The sequence below is a fragment of the Hipposideros armiger genome, unplaced genomic scaffold (genome assembly GCF_001890085.2).
Source record: "Hipposideros armiger isolate ML-2016 unplaced genomic scaffold, ASM189008v1 scaffold_395, whole genome shotgun sequence".
Taxonomy (NCBI): Eukaryota; Metazoa; Chordata; class Mammalia; order Chiroptera; family Hipposideridae; genus Hipposideros; species Hipposideros armiger.
The window spans coordinates 1,095,448-1,115,256 of NW_017731745.1; the positions used below are offsets into that span (position 1 = coordinate 1,095,448).

At 53.2% G+C, this 19,809-nt stretch overlaps 1 protein-coding gene across 2 annotated transcripts; it reads left to right on the forward strand.

Annotated features, from left to right (window-relative positions):
- The first annotated feature begins 1,671 nt into the window (after nt 1–1,671).
- SIX2 (SIX homeobox 2) lies at nt 1,672–5,392 on the forward strand. 2 transcript variants are annotated; one of them, XM_019663547.1, is made up of 2 exons: nt 1,672–2,571; nt 4,717–5,392. In XM_019663547.1, exons 1-2 carry the CDS (start codon nt 2,006–2,008, stop codon nt 5,045–5,047), a joined length of 897 nt encoding a protein of 298 aa, XP_019519092.1. In that variant the 5' UTR covers nt 1,672–2,005; the 3' UTR covers nt 5,048–5,392. The 2 variants fall into 2 exon arrangements, with proteins under 2 accessions (XP_019519092.1, XP_019519093.1); XM_019663548.1 differs by having other exon boundaries at nt 1,672–2,565.
- The last annotated feature ends 14,417 nt before the right edge of the window (nt 5,393–19,809 follow it).

A 19,809-nucleotide genomic window follows, 5' to 3' on the forward strand; every position in this document is an offset into this window, starting at 1 on the left:
AAAAAATAATAATAATAACAAGACTTAGAGGAGTAGGAACCTTGATCATAGACACCAAGCAAAGCCAAAACTTGAACCCAGGACTCTGGGTTCCCATTCTGGTTCTCCTAGCACAAACTTCTGAGAAAGCTTAAAGGAGTGGGAACAAAGAACTGTCGCCTAGACACAGGTTCCACAGACTTAAGGCTGAAGGCAGAGCCCAGGACCTACACTGGCTTGGGTCCTGGCACGGGAAGCCAGATCCTCTGTGGCCTGAAACAGCTCAGAGCCAAGAGGGGAAACGAAGTGGAAAGGACCAGTTGGGAAAGGAGTTCAGCTCCTTGCTTTTCAAAACCGTAGAAACATTAGCAACACCCCCCAAGTCTCCCACCTCCTCTGTCTGACCCTGTCCCAGAGAACCAGCAACACGTGTTTCCACATCGCCCTGACAAAGAAGCAAAAAACAGGACCCCTTTTTTAAGCCCTTCATTCCGGAGCTCAGCGACCCGGTTCCCATGCTGGAAGTGGCCGGAGCCGAGTCAGAGCTGAGAGGCTGGGGACGGGGTGGGGGTGGGGGGGCGGAGTCTTGCTTCCACTCCGTGCTCCCCGACCACCCACGGGAGAAGCGCCACCGCCGTCCTAGTTCTCCCAGCCCTCGCCTCCCCGTGGGCAGACTGCGGGAGCAGCCGACCGGAGTCAACTTCCGTAGAGGCCACACGGAAGTGCTGGGCGCTTCTCCGGCCGCGGGACCGGTAGGACCCGTGGGGTTAAGTCTGAGTCGCCGCCCGGCGAGAAGACGGAGCGCCGAGCCGGGGCGGTACCGGCAGTGGGGCAGCCGGCCGGGTTAGGAGAGGAAGGAAAGGCGGGATCCTCCAAGAAGTAGATTCTCAGGCATCCGCCTGCAGCCACTGCCAAATCTTCCCCACGTCTCTCCCCTGCTCCCTCCCCCTTCCCCTCGAGGACCGCACTGGTCCGCAGTTCTTAAGATGGGGGTGGGGCGCGGTCAGCAGGAAAAGCCAAATCTTTGAGGGGCGTCCGAGCACGTCCAAACTCTACCGTCCCGCTGGCGGGTTTCTGAACAGAATCTACCCGCGAAAACAGGGGCCCCGGGAGGGGCGTGGTGATCCTTGGGGCGGAGGCGCCCTGCAGAGCCTGGCGAAACGCTGCCCAAGGTTTCTTCCGCCTCGAGGTTCCCTCCACCCCTCTCTTCCCTTCTTCCCGGCACCCCCTTAAACAGTCCTCCGCCTCCCCTTCTCCCCTCTCCCCTCCCTACCTCAGTCCTCCCCTTTTCTTCTCCCCGCGTCGCCACTCCGCCCCACGCCAGTGTCCGTCTCCTCCCTTGCTCTTTGGGCGTCCGCCCCGTCAATCACCGCCGCCGCGGGCCCCTGCCCGGCCCTCAGCGCCTCCCAGGCTCTTGGAGCGCCTCCGGCTCCTGTCTCAGGCCGCCCTCAGCTTTGCGCGGAGCCGGGCGATCTGTCAGCGGAGCCGGCGGGGGGGTGGGGGAGCCGCCCGGCCCGCCGGGGCTCGGGTTACCAGTGACTGACAGCGTCTCCATGGCGAATAATTTGACTCCGACTATTGTCTGGCGCGGGCAAGCCCCGGGTCAGATAACCAGACCAATCAGGGCGCGGGCCGCTGCGCCTCATGCCCGCTTAGAATAATATTATTAAAAAAGCAGCGAGCGAGCGAGACCGGGGGGAGAGCGAGCAAGAAGCGAGCAAGGGAGCGACGGGCGGCCGGGCGCAGAGCATGCCGAGCGGCGCCCGGGGCGGCCCCCGGGCTTGGACGAGGGCGCTAGCAAGGCGCGCAGGCGGCGGTGGTGCGGAGCGGCACGGGAGCCGCGACCGGCGCGGGGACGTACTGCAGTGACTCGGAGTTCGCCGTGAGCCAGCGCGGGACCGGGGGGCCTGCCCCGCCCGCCTTTCGGCCGGGACCGCCCGGCGGGGAGGCGCCCATGCCGGACAGCCCAGCGCGGTGAGGGCGCGCGCGCGCGCGCCGGCGGGCGGGCTGGGGCTCAGCCGGCACCATGTCCATGCTGCCCACCTTCGGCTTCACGCAGGAGCAAGTGGCTTGCGTCTGCGAGGTGCTGCAACAGGGCGGCAACATCGAGCGGCTGGGCCGCTTCTTGTGGTCGCTGCCTGCCTGCGAGCATCTCCACAAGAATGAAAGCGTGCTCAAGGCCAAGGCGGTGGTGGCCTTCCACCGCGGTAACTTCCGCGAGCTCTACAAGATCCTGGAGAGCCATCAGTTCTCGCCGCACAACCACGCCAAGCTGCAGCAACTGTGGCTCAAGGCGCACTACATCGAGGCAGAGAAGCTGCGCGGCCGACCCCTGGGCGCCGTGGGCAAGTACCGCGTGCGCCGCAAGTTTCCGCTGCCGCGCTCCATCTGGGACGGCGAGGAGACCAGCTACTGCTTCAAGGAAAAAAGTCGCAGCGTGCTGCGCGAGTGGTACGCGCACAACCCCTACCCTTCACCCCGCGAGAAGCGCGAGCTGGCAGAGGCCACGGGCCTCACCACCACGCAGGTCAGCAACTGGTTCAAGAACCGGCGGCAGCGTGACCGGGCAGCCGAGGCCAAGGAAAGGTACGAGTAAGTAGAGCTCCAGCGCCTGTTTCCCCCACCCCCGGGCTTGAGGGAGGGGGGTCTCAGGGCGTCGGCTTAACCCCAGGAGAGGCCTAAACTGGGTCCCTAGTCCCGGTCACCGCCCAAATGCATTCTGGTCTGCCCCGGATGGCTCTCAGGTCTTGCGCGATACCAGGAGGGCAGGGATTTGTCTAAAGCGGGCAAAGCAATCGGGGAAGTTGTCAACTAACTCCCTGGTCGCTTGTGGGCAAAAGTGGAGAAGCAGCGCGCTTCGGAGCGAAGGCAAGACAGAGCGCCTGGATCCCCTGCAAGGGGAGCACAGCGGGCAGGGCCTAATAGTCCTCCGAAGGACTGAGGGGGTTTGGCCAGGACTGTTGGCGTTGCGGATTTCAGGCTGCCTGTGGGAATTCACCAGCACTTACTCGCACTTTCGATATAGGCCTTACTGAGCTCTCCGCCAAAATGTGCTAGGAATCAGGACTGGGATTGGAGTTTCCCTAGTATGACCTGGATGTGGAGGGACCTGGGCAAGACTTTTCCTTGTCTGGATATGGGGGTTAATAGTGAGAGTTTTTTATCCCGCATACAAAGGACCAGGAGGCAAAAGGCTTGGGGAGGAAGTCTCAACTCTGGGAGGGAAGAGAAACACACGCCCTTTTCTGCCTTGTTGGATACAGCCTGTCAGGCCCTTGACCCCTCTTTCTTCAGGCCCTACCCTACTTAGTGGGTACGTCGATAGGTCTGGGGTGAGCTGAGGACTTCAGAAAAGCTGGGAGTTGCTTGTCTTCCAGTCCCCCAGACTTCCTGAACTAGTCTAATGGTTGCCCATTAGGCCCTGGTGGCTGCCAGCTCTGTTGCCCCTCAGAACCCCAAATCTAGAGGGGGAAATAGAGAAACTGATTGTGAGAACAGAGTCCAGCCTGATTGCAACAGGGTGTGTGCATCCCAGAGTTTGCACGATCAGTCGGGTGGGGGTACTGAACAGTGGAACCAGATCTCTGGAGGTGGAGCTAGGGAGCTTCAAGTGACCCTTGCCTCTGAGACTATGATGTTGGGGTATCCACCATTGTAAGGTCTCAGCTACCAGTCCTGTGGGAAGTTTCCTTCCAGGAAAACAGGAAGAAAAGGCCATGGAAAGCCAGTGAAGAGAGAATCTACCCAAAATTTCAAATCTCAAAATCCGGGCAGGGCTGTCACAGTCAAAGGCAGTGCAGGAGGTGGGCTCTCCCTGCTGGGGTCCCCTCCACCCACACTGGCATGCATCCAGACTCCTGAAGAACTAGGTTCTCAGGTCAGGACCCAGGTGAGGGCTGCAGAGTCCCTCTGTTTCTGGTTTGACAAGAAAGCCTAGGCCACGATGAGCACTCCCCTCTGTTCTCCATTTTCCATTTTCCTAGGAGCTGCTCTTCAAGCCCCTAGCTTCCAGGCCCCCAGCTGAAGTTTCCACTATGCCACCAGGGAAAGGGAGTCCTACATTCATCCTTAGGGCCTTGTCCCTAGACCCAACAAGAAGAGCCCTCACCAGGCCTGCAAATTTGGAGCTAGAGGGAAAGGACCCATAGCTCCGGGAACCTGTTCCCCAGTCAGGGATTTCCCTCAAGCAGAGAAAAGCAAAAGGCGAGGAAGGCTTCCGAGATCCTCAACTTCACGTGGGGTTCTCTGTACCTAGGGTCCCTCAGTCTCCTGGCCCCACTTCTACCCAGCAAACCCTGGCTTGAGGAGCCATGAGTGATCTGAAAAGCCAGGCATTTTCTCTTTTTCCCTGTCCCTGCCACCTACCCAGCTCCAGGGAACCCTGCTCCACGCCGGGCTGCTCTGGAAAAGAAATGTTCGCAACTCTGTGAGGTGGGAGAGGGACAACATACAGAGAGAAAGAAAGATTTTCATGAGATTGAGAGCATGAGAGGTGGGGAGATAGAGATCATACAGGGAGAAGGATAAGAGAAATCGGTGTTGAGAGTTTGAGAGAACTGGCAGAAAGAACGAGAGCCCCAGGCCAGGCCGAAAAAAATTGGTAGAAACCGAACACCCGCAGGCGGCGCGCAGTGGCTCTGGCTCGGAGGCGGGCGGCAGGCTCCAGCTCCGGGTGTCGCGGCGCCGAGCGGCCTCTGTAGCTCCACTGACCCGGCTGCTTTGCTCCTGCACTTGCAGAGAGAACAGCGAGAACTCCAACTCCAACAGCCACAACCCGCTAGCGGCGTCGCTGAACGGCAGCGGCAAGTCGGTGCTAGGCAGCTCGGAGGACGAGAAGACGCCGTCGGGGACGCCAGACCACTCGTCGTCTAGCCCCGCACTGCTGCTCAGCCCGCCGCCGCCACCAGGGCTGCCGTCCCTGCACAGCCTGGGTCACCCTCCTGGCCCCAGCGCGGTGCCGGTGCCGGTGCCGGGCGGAGGAGGCGCCGACCCGCTGCAGCACCACCACAGCCTGCAGGACTCCATCCTCAACCCTATGTCGGCCAACCTCGTGGACCTGGGCTCCTAGAGCCCCGCCTGCCTCGAAGCGCCGGCCTTCCGGGCTTGGCACTGGAAACTTCAGAGAGACCGTGTCGGGAGGGCGCTCGGCGCCGGCGGCCCCACCAGGTACTGAAACACCCGCACGCTGAGCGGGGCAGAACCGCCGGCCCCGGCAGGGCGGATGGCTGTCTGGTTTGGTCTTCGTTCGGGATTTATTTTCAACAAGTTGCTTTTGAGATCCTTTGAAGGACTGGGACCGGGTAATGAACCAGGGAAGGGAATAAATTATACACCATCCTCATCCTCTCCCTATGTTCTCTTGGCTTCTCTTTCCTTCTGTTCTCTCTTCCTTTGCTTTGCCTTCCTTGCTCTTTCTTCCTCGTCCTTCTCTCCTCTCTTCCTCCCTCCCCTTCTTCCTTGTCCCCTTCAGTCTGTTTCTGTTTCCTTCTGTATTTCTGGCTTGTCATCTCTCGCTAGGTTTCTGTTTTTCTGCTTCTGCTCTCCACCCAACCTCCTGCACTCCTAGCCCCTTGGTCTGTGCCCCTCAGTCTTTTTCCTCCAGCCTGGCCTTCTATTTGCCTTCCCTCCACCCCATCCCTCACTCTCCTGGGGTGGGGAGAGGGAGGAAGAAAAGCAAAGGGAAGACAGGGCGTTTGAAACCAGGCCTTCTCCAGAGGCCCTTCCCCAGGGGTCATTGGGGCTGCTGGTGTCAGCTTTGCCCCTAGTAACTTAAGTGCAAGGGAAAGGGCTGCTGTGCAAAGGCCCTGCATGCCCCCTTGCCTCTGGCCTGCCTGCCTGCCTGCCTCTCTCTCTCTCTCTCTCTCTCTCTCTCTCTCTCTCTCTCTCAGGCCCTGCGCCGGCTCTCTTCTTCCTCCCGGGACTGTGGCCACAGTGCTCCAGGCAGACATGCCTCTTGAGCCTCGGACTTGCCCTCTCCCTGTTATGCCCTCATGTGAATGTTCTTTGGGAAATATTTCTGCTTTTATTTTATAATAAAATTAGAAATCATAAATATATATATGGATATATACCACAAGGCCAGCAAGCCGTGAGTGCAACAGTGTCTGATTTCCCTACAGGGACTCGACACCCGGGTGGACCGTTCTGGGCAGCGATGCCGGGTGCGTCCCCAAAACCTGGAGACGCCTTCCCACATACGCAACGTGTATCGGTCACAAAGTGAAGGGACTGAAAACTCGGAAACCTCTTCCCCCAAAGCCCGCTATTTCTTTGCCCGTCCGGGAAGCTCCCTACAGAAGCAGGGAGGAGGTGGCCTGCCTCTCTTGGGGACTCCTCTCCCCCCACCAGCGGACCCTCTTTCTTCACCTCGGGGATTCAAGTAGGAAATGAGAGTCCGTGTGCGGAGCATAGGTACCTGTGTTGGGAGATAACGAGGCTGGGGAACAAATCGGGCTGTGGATTTTTCCTGAAGGGGTGTACTCCTTTGTGGTGGAAGCAGTCCCCAGAACCAGGTGCGACCCACTGGGCAGATTCAGCGGCCCCTAGGGCAGCCGCTGATCCAGCCTTGAAGCCTGGGTCTTGTGTGTGTGTGTGTGTGTGTGTGTGTGTGTGTGTGTGTGTGTGTGTGTGTGGCGGTGGAGCAAAGGTCTCCATGTTCCGAAATCTGTCGGTCTGGAGTGGAGATGAAGGGGTGGGGAGAAGGAAAGTCAAATGAGACTCAGAGAGGCTGGCTGCGCCCGCGCGTGTTCTAAATTGGAGCAAGCCGCCGCCGGGGGTTGGCTGGTCAGACCAGCGAGACACCTCCGCGCGTCGTACGCCGGTGCTTCCGTGGCTGTAAAATAACCTGCAGCGACCCCTGCCCTCTTGGGGATCGAGTCCTCCATCTTATTAAGCGACACGTCTAGCCAGTCTAGGCAAAGCAGGCGGGACTCCCAGGGGAGGAAGCCGAGGCTTTTCAGGTCGCGGTCGCGATTGGTACAGAACACGTCCCACCTCCACGACTAGGCTGTTTAGGACCAAACTTGCCAGCCCCGGACAGGAAGGGATGAGGGGTGAGGGGCTCTTGCAGCTAGGTGATCTTGAGTGCGGGGACCTCTCGGGACTTTCCTCTTTGGTGAAATCAGCGTTCACTGAAGACACTTTGGCTCGGACTTTCTAAGCATCAAGGATTCCTTCCCAGTTGAGACCCTCGCAGACGCGGGCAGCTGGGAGGGCTAACTTGCCGCGAAGGCTGTGCCTCGGCCTTCACACTGTGCGGGCCTGGAAGTCAAGGGAATGAATCGCCAAGCCGGCTAAGGCTGTTTCGCCTGCTCCTCCCGGACTTGGTCTGTGCTTGTAGGGCCCAGCCGCCCCGTATCCGCTGACTGTCGGGGTGAAGAGCCCGCTACTGCCTGAGGGTCTGGAGAAGCTCAAACGAGGCAGGAAGCCACCTTGAGTCAACCAAGCCCAGCTGACAGGCCCGGGCTGACTTTTGGGAAGGGGGAAATGCAGTAACCCGTGTCATGCCTACCTGCCCCCTATTTGCCAGACACACTCACAGGCAAACAGGCTGTGTACCAACTTTCACAAAGGAGAGGAGCATACCATTTATAATTGGATTCACTGGGAGTGAGAGTCCGTTCTGTGTTAGGCACTGTGGATGGCAACCCCCTCACACGGGGAAGCACACAGACTCTGTCGCATATGTTCACATGCACACGTGCACGCAGAGGAGCAAACATACACAGACCCTCAAACCATTTTCACAGACACACCAACACATGTCCTCAAGCGAAACAACACTCTCCTGCACAGATATATCAGAGATACATACACAAATGAGCCACTTCCAAATACGTGCGCTCTCTCACACACACAAATACAAATATGCATCATGCTTCTCCCCAGAACCACGAAAATCCACGCTCACACGGGTGCCTCTGCCAGCAGCAGGTCCCAGCCCAGCCACCTGCTGAGGCCAGGTCGGCCTTGCAGGCGTCCTCGGCACCGGGCGACTGAGCTTCAGAGACAGAAATTATTCCAGCGCGAGGCGGCAGCAGGTCAGGGATCACACCTGCGGCACCTTCTCGCCTACCCGCCCAGGTGGGATCTCTGGAGTTTGCCCGGAGCGCTCACTCACCAGTAGGGGGCGGAGTGCTTGTCCCCCAACTTTATTCCGGAAAGTGAACTCCTATATAGCCCCGCACTACTCGTTGCAACTTCCCTCTTGCCTTCCCTGTTGGAAACCTAAACGAAAACATTTATTTAAATGGGGAAATTATATAGAAGTTCTGAAAAGAAGTTCTATCAAGAAGTTCCGAATGGCTACTGGCGCACTGCATAAATTCCTACAAGCCACCCCTCTATTCCACACTCCAATGGACCCACGGAGAAGCTGTGGCCGGGTCCAGAACACACCAACTGGACATAACTTTTGCACAGAAATAGCCAGGTGAATACTACCACTCCCTGTCGGTGGCCACCAAACAGGATTCCCAGTGATTTGTCACTCCTCCCCTCCGTCCTCCCCTCCCCCCCGCGGCAGCAAAGAAACCAGGAATTTCGCTCCAGCAACTCGAAGTGACTGAGCGACTCGAAGCTCGAGTCTCCCTCTCTGCTCCTGTGACCGCATTCGCATTTCATTTGTTCCCAGGTCCCATACCCACGCAGCCCTCGAAGGTGAAGCCGAATGAAGAAGGTAGAATAGAACTCAGACTTTGAGGGCAGCTGGCCAACTCATCTGCTTGGGGCATAAAAGCCGAGGGTTGTAAGGGCAGGAGGGAGCACGGGGGATCGCCATGCGTCCTCGTCAGTTTCCTCCCTACACCCCAAGCCTGGCTTTAAGCGGCCCCCGCCAGGACTCGGATCAGGCCTGGACTCTGGTGTCCTCACCCCGAAGCGCATCACGAGGGGTGGCGGGCCCACCTGGGGGAACAGGTGGTGATGACATGCCACAAAGCAAAGGTTAAACAGACTGAGGGAAATCTGGCGAGAGAACGCCGGGCTGCTGCGTCCTCGCTTTTCCCCAGTCCTTGTAGGAAACACCATTTGGCCCCCGGAGAAAAGTATGGACCAGCCGAGTGGGGGCGCCGGAGTCAGCACGCAAGGAATGTGGCTTCCACGGCCCCCTCAACGCCCACCTCTTGCCAGCATGCTGCCCGGGCTCCAGAAAGAAGAAATGTGAATGTTTCTGTGTTGAATGGCAGATGGAGAAGGACTGAGAAGGACTTTGGCTCGCAACTGGGCCCCTTCCTTTTTTCGTGGTCCCCATCCCAATGCTACGGCTTTGGGCTTTGGTTCCCTGGGCACTCAAAGTTTCTTAGGGATAATGGAAGGGGATGCGAACCAGTCAGTGCGTGAGGATGTACTGGGGTATGGCATGAGAGTGTGTGCGGGCAATGGGGTGAAAAAAAACCCGCTGGCGTGCACAAATGGGGAGGTCGTCTGCCTCACTAGTAGAGGTGAGCGGATGAGCCGGTGCGCATCCAGGGCACTCGGGGGAGCCGGAAAAGTCGGGCTACGCCTGAGCGCGGCGGCTCGAAAGCGGAGGCGCCTGAGGCGGTAGGAGGACCAGCCTTTCCTTTCGTGCCGCCAGAACCCAACCCAGAGCGAGCTGATCCTGATTACTGAAGTCTCTGCTGACCGCGGGCTGGGTGAACGCAGAGGGAAGCAGAATCTCTGGGTCGCGGCTGCCGGGGTGGGAGTGGGGTGCAGATTAGTGGAACTGAGGCTGGGCGGGAAAGACCTTGAATCCTGGTGTCAGGGTCAAGGCCTTTTGGGAGTCTCTTCTCAGAACTCCGCGGGTTCCTGTGTGACTGGAACTCAGAAACGGTCTCCTGGGTTGCACGGTGGAATCAGAGTGGAAAGGGTGAGATTGCGCGCCTTCCAAAAGGGTGAGTTTTCCACTCTGTTTCCACATAATCTCAGGAGCAGAGCTGCTCCCCCACCAGGTAGAGCCGGGCGGTTCTGCGGTCCAGAGAGTCTCAGTAACACCGTGTGGATGCGCCCAAAGGCCCGTCTCGCCAGGCCTGACAGACGCCCCTAGTTCCCCCACAGACTCCCTTTCTTGGAGGGACCCACAAACCTGAGGCTGACACGGGATGGGCATGTAGGGGCAGGCTGTCTTTAGGACGCTAGCAGTCCTCGGCCCTACCAGGGTTGAATCGATAACTACCAGCGGCCCAGCCCTCCTGGGGTGCCAAGCGCGTCCTCACTTGCTGAGTAGCGGTACCAGCCCTGATTCTGGCTGGCTGCGGGGAAGAATCCCGTGGCTCCCCCAACCCCGCCGGCCGCAGTCTCCAAAGTCCCGTCTGCGCGCTCGGTGCCAAGCCGGCGCGGCCTGCCTTCTGGGGCGAATAGCCCGCGCTCTGCTCCGGGTAACATGAAGCCCTGGGTCTGAGGGCTGGGAAGCCGGCGACCGCGGGGGCAGGGCAACCCAGGGCCCTTTGAGTCAGAGTCCTGGGAGTCAGGACGCTTGGGAAGCGCCGCAAGCGACAAAGCCATACTCAGCTGTCATCCCGGCAGCCATCCTGGCTTAGGGGGCTCCACCTCTGCGGTCCAGGGCGCCCAGGACCGAGGGCCCACGCCCCGGATTCTGCAAAACCATAGTGGAGCGCTGCCTCGATTGCCCCAGCCGGGGAATCAGACGTGAGTCACCTGAGGTCCTATAAACAGAAAGACAGGTCAGGCAGGAAGGCAAGAGCAGCAGCAAGGGTGGACTTTGCAGAGCTGCAGGCTCTCGATTCCCCTTCTTAGGGGCTTCTTCAAGGGCTGGTGCTGGTCTGCCCAGCCAGGCGCTCTCACTCGCTCAGAAGCTCATTGCTGCTAGAATTATTCCGCTAAGTTGATTACCCTGAACTCTGGAGACGCAGCTTGATGGTGACTTCTTGTTCCCCGGACTAATAGGTCATAACTGGTATTTCTTGAACGCTTACTACGTGCCAGACATTTTACACACCTGGTATCTGTTTAATTCTCACAGCGGTCGCACAAAGAATCTATTCTTACTGGTCGATGAAACTGAGACGCCCGATGCTGGAACTTGCCCAGAGCCACACACGTTACAGCGGCAGGACAGGCATTCGAACCTGGTCTCTGCGAGTCTGCCGCAACACGTTCTACCCAGGAAACCCGCTGCCTGCGAGCACGGTGGCTGGGATTGGAGAGATGTCTCATCCCTGGGTCCTGGGTGGCAGGGGCAAGCTCAGGCGCAAATGACTCCCAAGGGGGAGTCAGGAGGTAGCTCTGAACAGCACACGTGCGCTTGGAAACTCCAGAGGAGGACTGGCTCAAGGCAGGGCTGCAGCAGCCGAGCTCGCAGCCTCGGTGACCCGCTGAAGTCAGGTGAGAGAGGTTATCTCCTCAACAATCAGGATAATCACCCAGTGTCCTCACTTGCTCTCTGCTTTATAAACAGATTGCACCACTGAGTACCACGGAGCGGGTTTTGACCAGTGTGGGTTACTGGAGAGTAAAGATGGAACCTGAGGACCGCAGGGTCAGCCTGCTGCCTCCTCCCTCTTGGCCCTCTTGCTACTCTGGCCCCATCACCACCATTGTATTCAGGAAGATGAGGCTGATTCGGGGACCCTGAGGGCTGAGACGTGAATCCTTAGCGGGATGCCCTCCTCTTTGCTCTCTGCTCCCCATTAATCCTGTGCTGGCCTGTTGGGGACAGGGCTCTCAGTCTGAGGGGCAGTATATTAAAGCGTCACTCTATTAACACGGGTTTACCGCTGAGGTATGAGGCGGTCAGGAAGGGAAGGGGAAGCCAGACCCTGCTCTTCAACAGCCAGAACAGAGAGGGCCCATCCTGGGCCCCCAGCCCACACTGTAGCCCCACTGGAAGCCCCATCCCCTTCTTGCCCAGGGAGATGGTGGTGGTACAAGCAATCCGGTCCAACCTGAGCTAGCTGATTCTGTCAGTTTCAAGATGGGGTATATGAAATACCCTATTCTCCCAAGGCAGAGCCATTGTGGACCCTGGAAAGCCACCCTGAGACACCTGAGCTGATCAGGGAGGTCACCGGTATAAGTCTAAGGAAGTGAGAGAGTGGGCAGAAGCTGAAGTGACGCTTAATTAAGGAAGCCAACCAGGAAGTGTGAGTCAGTCCTCTCTTTTCCTCTGGAGGGAAGAGCTACAGCCCTGATGAGGAAGGGAGCAGAGGGTTGGAGGGAATTAGAAACAGAAAAGGTGAAGCTAAAATAAAAATAATATAGATATTTCTAGCATTTATATAGTACTCTGCAAAGTGTCAATGGTTTCACAAGCCTATCATTTAATATTCACAATTATATAGGGTAGACAGAAATGCAATTCTTATCCCCCTTTTACAGATGAGGACATGAGGCTCAGGATGGTGTTGTGTGTGTCTTTCCTGAGGTCTCAGAGTCAGTGGAGGCTCTTTCCTCTACACTCTATTGTTGAGGTGATTTGTTGAGTTTGGAGGAAATAGCACATACCAAACCTGCCGAAAGAGTAAACATTGCTCCCCTGGGGTTGGGAGAAGGATGAAAAGAGATGGCAGCTATCATGGAGCTTGATAGTAGATGCTACTACAGAGACTTAAAGTAAATGTACCTCAAAAGCAGAAAGCCTATCCCTGAAATCACTAAGAAGAATGCCTGAAACAGGCCTCTTCTGACAGGCTACTTCGGTATAAGGGAAGCTTGGGGAAATGGGCAGAGCTGAGAACTAGAGCTTAGCATTCTCATTGGACTCAAGACCTGTCAGTTAAGGCTCCCAGCAAATGAGCTGAGAGACAAAGATTTCCTCAGAAGGTGAACAAGAATGTTGTGGTACTCTCCAAAGAGTTGTAGGTTTTTTGTTTGTTTGTTTTTGTTTTTAAGATTTTATTGGGGGACTGGGGGAGGGGAACAGCGTTGGAGAATTGGGGAAGGGGAACAGACAAGTTGCTGTCCTTTTGTTCTTCAGACTAGTTGTGGAGGACATCACTTCACTGGCCCATGTTGGTGTTATCATTGCACTCTTCCCGGGTGAGGTAGATTGGTCGCCGGCCATTGGACGGCTGCTCACAGTGGCTCATGGCAACTCACAAAAGCTCACAACCACTGCAGGCCAGCCCTACTGCAGCCTACACCGTTGCCGGCGACTCCTTGGCAGCCCAGCTCCAGGTCAAGCTGTTGTTCACCATCTTAGCTGTAGAGGGCGCAGCATCACTAGCCCTCATGTGGGATCAGAACCGGGGCCCTGCTGCTCACAGCTGGCGTCCCAAGCCAACTCTTAACCAACGTGCCACTTGGCCGGCCTGGGTTGTAGGTTTTTTAACTGGAGAAAAATGGGAAGAAACTCAAGACTTCTGTTTACTCTGAAAGACTGGACCGTGGTGTCAGTTCAGAGATGTTGAAAGGTTATCTCCTCAACTACTGGGATAATTACCCAGGGCCCTTACTTGTTCAAAAACTCTAGACTCACTTTATCATTTACTTATTATTTTTTAAAGAAGTAGGTTAAGCAGTCACCCTGAAGTCAAATAATATTAAATAGGAAGAAATGGGGAGGGGGTTAGGGACAAGGTAGGAGTGAAGATAAGCCTTCAGAAAAAGGGTAAAAGTCCAGAATTGCAGGAGCCACAACATAATCTCAGAGGTTAGACAGATCAGTGGGCAGCGCCTCCTTTCCTAGAAACCAGGAACAAAGGGGGGCCAGGGAGGCACAACTAGGTAGTGCCACAGCACCCAGAAGCAGCTGGGATGTGTTGAGCACCAAATTTGAGACCAGGATACATTGAAAACCCCACTATACCTGGTAGCTGTGTGTCAACAAAAGTCTGCTTCAGGCTCAAAGTCTACCCAGCACAGGCTAGCTTTTAACCCAGATGAACCTGAGGCAATGAGCAGGAAAAGAGACTGTATTAGGTAAGGCTGTAACAAATAAATTCCAAAAACCTGAGCCTATTTCTCATACACATAAAAGTCCAATAGGGGTGTTTCTGGGCAACAGTTGGCTTCTAATTGGTGATTCAGGAACCCGGTCTCCCTCATCAGGTGGCTTCATCCTCACCTAGTACCTTAGAGTCTTTTGTGTTCAGTTGCTGGATGGGTAAGGAGCATGGAAGACAGGACTGGGAGACATGAGGACAGAGCAGGTTTGGAAGGAGTCTACATCACTTGCACTCATATTCCATTGGATGGAACTTAGCCATATGGCCTACTCAACTGAAAGGGAAACTAGGAAATGGAGCTACCTGTGTGACCAGAAGAAAATCCCAAGGAAAGGATTTACTGAGTCTGTATAAGGGATTAGCCAATCCTCAGTGATTTTAGAACAGAGAAATCTGTGCTCTGTAAATATTCCTTTTTCTATGCATCTGTATTCCTTATTATTGTTGTTTTTACTATTACAGGTTGTGGGTTTGTTTTTGTTTTTCCTAGTTTTTCTGTAGTGAAGGATACATGTGGACGTACCACTCCTGCACTATAGACTACAAGTCACTTCACTAGGCCTCGGTTTCCTCACATGTTGCATAGTGTATTCATTAGGGTAAAGTTCAGCTAGAAGTGATGAAAAAAAAACAAATAAAAGTGGTTTAAGTATAATAAAAGATTATTTCTTTCACAGATTAAAGTCTAGGTAGGCAAGCCAAATTTGGTAGAAAGTCAAGTTCCTCCTACTTTGTTTCTGCTCTGTGCTTGACCTCAACCTCATAGTCCAAGATGGCAGCAGGATGGAGGAAGAGCCTCTATTTTGCAGTGAATACTGTTTTAGAAAACCATGATTCTCCTACCAGTGTGTAAAGAGGTTACGAACCTCAGCTTAGTCATCACCCTGAGTTACCAATTAGCATTCACTACTCCTCACTATGAAAAACCATATAATCTATCTCTTCTTTTTTTTTTTTCAGTTGACACAAAGTTGTGATCCAGAGTGTTGTGAGAAGGGCAGTCTTCCTTCAACTTCTACAACAGTGTGATCACTGACAACTGAAGCTAGAGGTTAAGATGAGAAAGGGTTAGGACTCTGAGGGAAGAATATGGGATAAAAAGATGGAGGAGACCGTGGTACTGGGGAGGGAAATGAATAAAAGATCAGAAAGGAGAAACAGCCCTCCAAAGGTGAAGAATAAGTTGTTGCATCTAGCCCCTTCTACAACCAAAAGAGAGGCATAACACCAAGTGAACCTCTTTAGATTTTGGAGGCAACATATCCTTCATTTGAGTGTATTACTCTAGCCCAACAACTGCTAGTTTTGAGTGAGGCCTAGAACAAAAGATGCTCCCCAATAGGTCCAGACTGCTATGCATGCTGCTCTGACGTGGGCCATGTGACCCAGCAGGTCCAATGACGCTTAAAGTGTCAGCAGCAGACAGGGATGCTGTTGGTAACCTTTGACAGATCCCTACAGGTGAATCACAGTGCAGGCCTTTAGGATTTTGGGACAAAGCCTGCCACCCTCTGCAGATAACTACCCTCCTTTTAAGAAACAGCCCTTACCCTTCTATTGGGTGTTAGGAGAGACTAAACACTAAACTATAGACCACAAAGTTATCATGTGACCTGAGCTGCCCATCATGAACTGGGTGTTATCTGACCCACCAAGCCATTAGGTGGGTGCACACAGCAGCACTCTATTGTCAAATGGAAGTAGTATATACATGATCAGGCCAATCAGGCCCTGAAGAAACAAGTAAGTTACATGAAGAAGTGGCTGAAATCCCCATAGTCTCCACTCTTGCTATACTCCCTCCTCTCTCCCAGTTTGCACCTATGGTCTCTTGGGGAGTTCCCTTTGATCAGCTGACAGAAGAGAAGACTCAGCCTGGATTACAGATGGTTCTGCATGACATGCAGGTGCCACCTGACATTGGACAGCTGCAATGCTAGCACCCTTTTCTGGGACATCCCTGAAGGACAGTGGAGAAGGGAAATCCTCCCAGTGGGTAGAACTCCAAGCAGTGCACTTAGTTGTCTACTTTGCTTGGAAGAACAAATGGCCAGACATGCAGTTACATACCAATTCATGGGCTGTGGCTAGTGGTTTGGCTTATCGTCAGGGTTTTGGGAGAACATTATTGGAAAATTGGGGACAAGGAAATTTTGGAAAGGGACATGCTGATGCACCTCTCTGAATGGGCAAAACAATGGGAAGACATTTGTGTCCCATGTGAATGCTAACAAAAGGGTGACCTCAGCAGAGGAGTATTTTAATAATTATATGGATAAGGTGACCCCTTCTGTGGATATCAGCCACCCCTGTCATTGCCCAATGGGCTCATGAACAAAGTGACCATGGTGGCAGGGATGGCGGTTATGCATGGGCTCAACAGCATGGATTTACACTCAGCAAAGCCAGCCTGGCTATGGCCACTGCTGAGTGCCCAATCTGACAGCAGCAGGGACCAACACTGAGTCCCCCATATGATACCATTCCCTGGGGTGATCTGCCAGCTACCTGATAGCAGGTTGATTACACTAAACCACTTCCATCATGGAAGGGGCAGAGTTTCTTCTTACTGAAATAGGCACTCCGGATATGCATGTCCCTTCCCTGAACTCAATGCTTCTGCCAAAACGACCATCTGTGAACTCATAGAAGGCCTTATCCACCCTCATGTATTCCACACAGCATTGCTTCTGGTCAAGGAACTCACTCCATAGCAAAAGAAGTGCAATAATGGGTCCATGCTCATGGAATTCACTGGTCTTACTTGTTCCTCACCATCCTGAAGCAGCTGGCATGATAGAAAGGTGGAATGGCCTTTGGAAGACTTAGTTACAGTGCCTGCTAGGTGGAATACCTTGCATGGCTGGGGCAAGGTTCTCTAGAAGGCACATCCGAGTATGTGCTCTGAATCTGTGTGCAATATATGGTGCTGTGTCTCTCGTTGCCAGGATTCATGAGTCCAGGAATCAAGGGGTGGAAATGGAAATGGCACCACTCACTATTACCCCTAGTGAGCTATTAGCAAAAATTTTTATTCCTATTTCTGCAACTTTATGTACTGCTGGCCTAGAGGCCTTAGTCCCAGATGGAGAAATGCTTCCACCACAAGACAGAGCAATGATTCCACTGAACTGGAAGTTAAGACCACCATCTGCCCACTTCAGGCTCCTCACACCTCTGAATCAACAGGCAAAGAAGGCAGTTACTGTGCTGACAGGGGTAATTGGTCCTGACTACTAAGGGGAAATTGGTCTGCTACTCCACAGTGGAGGTAAGGGAGAGTATGTCTGGAGTACAGGAGATCCCATAAGGCATCTCTTAGTATTGCCATGCCCTGAGATTAAGATCAGTGGAAAATTACAACAACCCAAGCCAGGCAAGACTACTAATGGCCCAGATCATTCGGGAGTCACCCCACCAGATAAAGAACAGTAACCAGCTGAGGTGATTGCTATAGGCAAAGGAAATACAGAACGGGTGGTGGAAGAAGGTACTTATAAATACCAGCTATAACTATGTGACCAGTGACAGAAATAAGGACTATAATTATCATGAGTAGTTCCTCCTTATTTTGTTATGAATATATTTGTGTGTATATATGTATATTGGATTTTCCCCTCTTATTCCCTTATCATGTAACATTGGATGTATTGACTTTATATCATACTATTTTATTGTCAATTTTACATCATAGTATTTAAATGACTGAATGTCAAGAAGAATTAAATATCATTCAAGGACTTTACCTCCTCTTCTGGTGGAAGGGGTGACTGCCTTTTCCACGGTGCTCAGGATAGTTATATCATGCTTAGAATTATTACTTTGTAGATTAAATATGATTTAAGAAGATGCATATGCTGGGCAGCCAGGTGGCTCAGTTGGTTAGAGTGCATGCTCTGAACAACAAGGTTGCGGGTTCGATTCCCACATGGGCCACTGAGCTGTGCCCTCTCCAACTATTGGGTCTTCGGAAAAGTCATGATGTATTTTGTCTATGTTTTTCAAAGGTTATTTATTTATATAAAGAACAAAGATCAATCAATGATATATTGCCCGTTTTGTTCAATAACCTTTTGCCATCTTTCAGTGAGCTTCATAATTCCTCGTTTATAGAAGGACCTGTCTTTATTTGCAAAAAAAAACTGAACAAGGTGCTGATTTACAGCCTCATCTGAATTGAATGTTATACCATGCATGGAGTTTTAAAGAGAGTGAAACAAGTGGAAGTCTGACGGCCCAAGTTCAGGCGAGTATGGTGGGTGTCGCAACACATCCCATGCAAGCTCCAATAATTTTTGACGGGTGATCAAACTTGTGTGTGGTCTTGCGTTGTCACGATGGAATACAACTCCTTTACAATTAACAAGCTCTGGACGTTTCTGGATGATGGATTCATTCAAACTGTCCAATTTCCGACAGTACACATTCGAATTGATTGTTTGGTTCCTTGTTTGGTAGGAGCTCAAAAAACACGACACCTTTAAAATCCCACCACACTGAGAGCATGACCTTCTTCCTCTGACCTTCCTCTGCTTTCATTGTTGTTTGAGGAGAATCATCACGTCAAGACCAAGACCATTTGTGCACCACATTGTTGTAAACAATCCACTTCTTATCACCAGTTATCAGTTGCTTCAAAAAAGGATCGTTTTCCTCATGTTTAATGAGCATATTGCAGATGAGGTTCAATTCCCACATGGGATGGTGGGCTCTGTCCCCCACAACTAGATTGAAGGACAATGATTTGACTTGGAGCTAATGGGTCCTGGAAAAAACAAACTGTTGCCCAATAAAAAATTTAAAAATTTTTTTAAAAGATGCATATGCCAAGTTGACAAGGGGTGGACTTATACGATGGTTAATTTTATGTGTCAATTTGATTGGGCCACAAAGTGCCCAGATGTCTGTATTATTTCAAGGTGTGTCTGTGAGGGTGTTTCTGGAGATTGGCATTGGAATAAGAAGACTGAATAAAGCAGATTGCCCTCTCCAGTGTGGGTGGGCATCATCTAGTCCATCCACGGCCTGAATAGAACAGAAAGGCAGGTGAAGGGAGAATTCTCTAACTTGACTGCATGAGCCAGGATGGCAGTCTTATGCCTCTAAACTGAGATTTACATTATCGGCTCTCCTCGTTTTCAGGCCTTTAGACTTGGACTGGAGCTGCACCACTGGCTTTCTTGGGTCTCCAGCTTGTAAATGGTAGATTGTGGGACTTTTCAGCCTCCATAATTGTGAGTCAATTCTTTATAATAACTGTTTATTATAAGGCCTTCTTTGGTTCTGTTTCTCTGAAGAACCCTGACTAATACACCCCCTGATGCCTCTTTAAGGTGAATCCAGTATAGACTGATTAGGTGAGCCAAGGAAAAAAAACTTAAAAAATTATTTTTCACGCTCCTTAGTACTTTGTGTGTGCACTTGATAGGCTATTGGTATCATTTTCTTTCTGGTAACGGACTGTACCTTCCCACCTCATCACAGACTGCCTTTGGCTCCCTTATTCAATCTCCACATCTTTCTTTTTCTTTTTTTTTCTAAAGAATTTTATTGGGGAATTGGGGGATGGGAACAGCGCTGGGGAATTGGGGGAAGGGGAACAGACAAGCTGCTGTCCTTTTGTTCTTCAGTCTAGTTGTGGAGGACGTTGCTTCACTGGCCCAAGTTGGCACCATCATTGTGCTCTTCCCGGGCAAGGCAGCTCAGTCGGCGGCTTCTGGACGGCTGCTCACAGCAGCTGCTGGCTGCTCACGCTGGCTGCTGGCTACACATGGTAGCCCATGGCAACCCACTGCAGCAGGGGCTGCAGCCTACGCCATCACCGGTGACTCACCGCAGCCCAGCTCCAGGTTGAGCTGCTGTTCAGCATCTTAGCTGTAGAGGGCAGTGTCACTGGCCCCCACATGTGGGATCCAAACCGGGGCCCTCTGGTGTCCCAAGCCAGTTC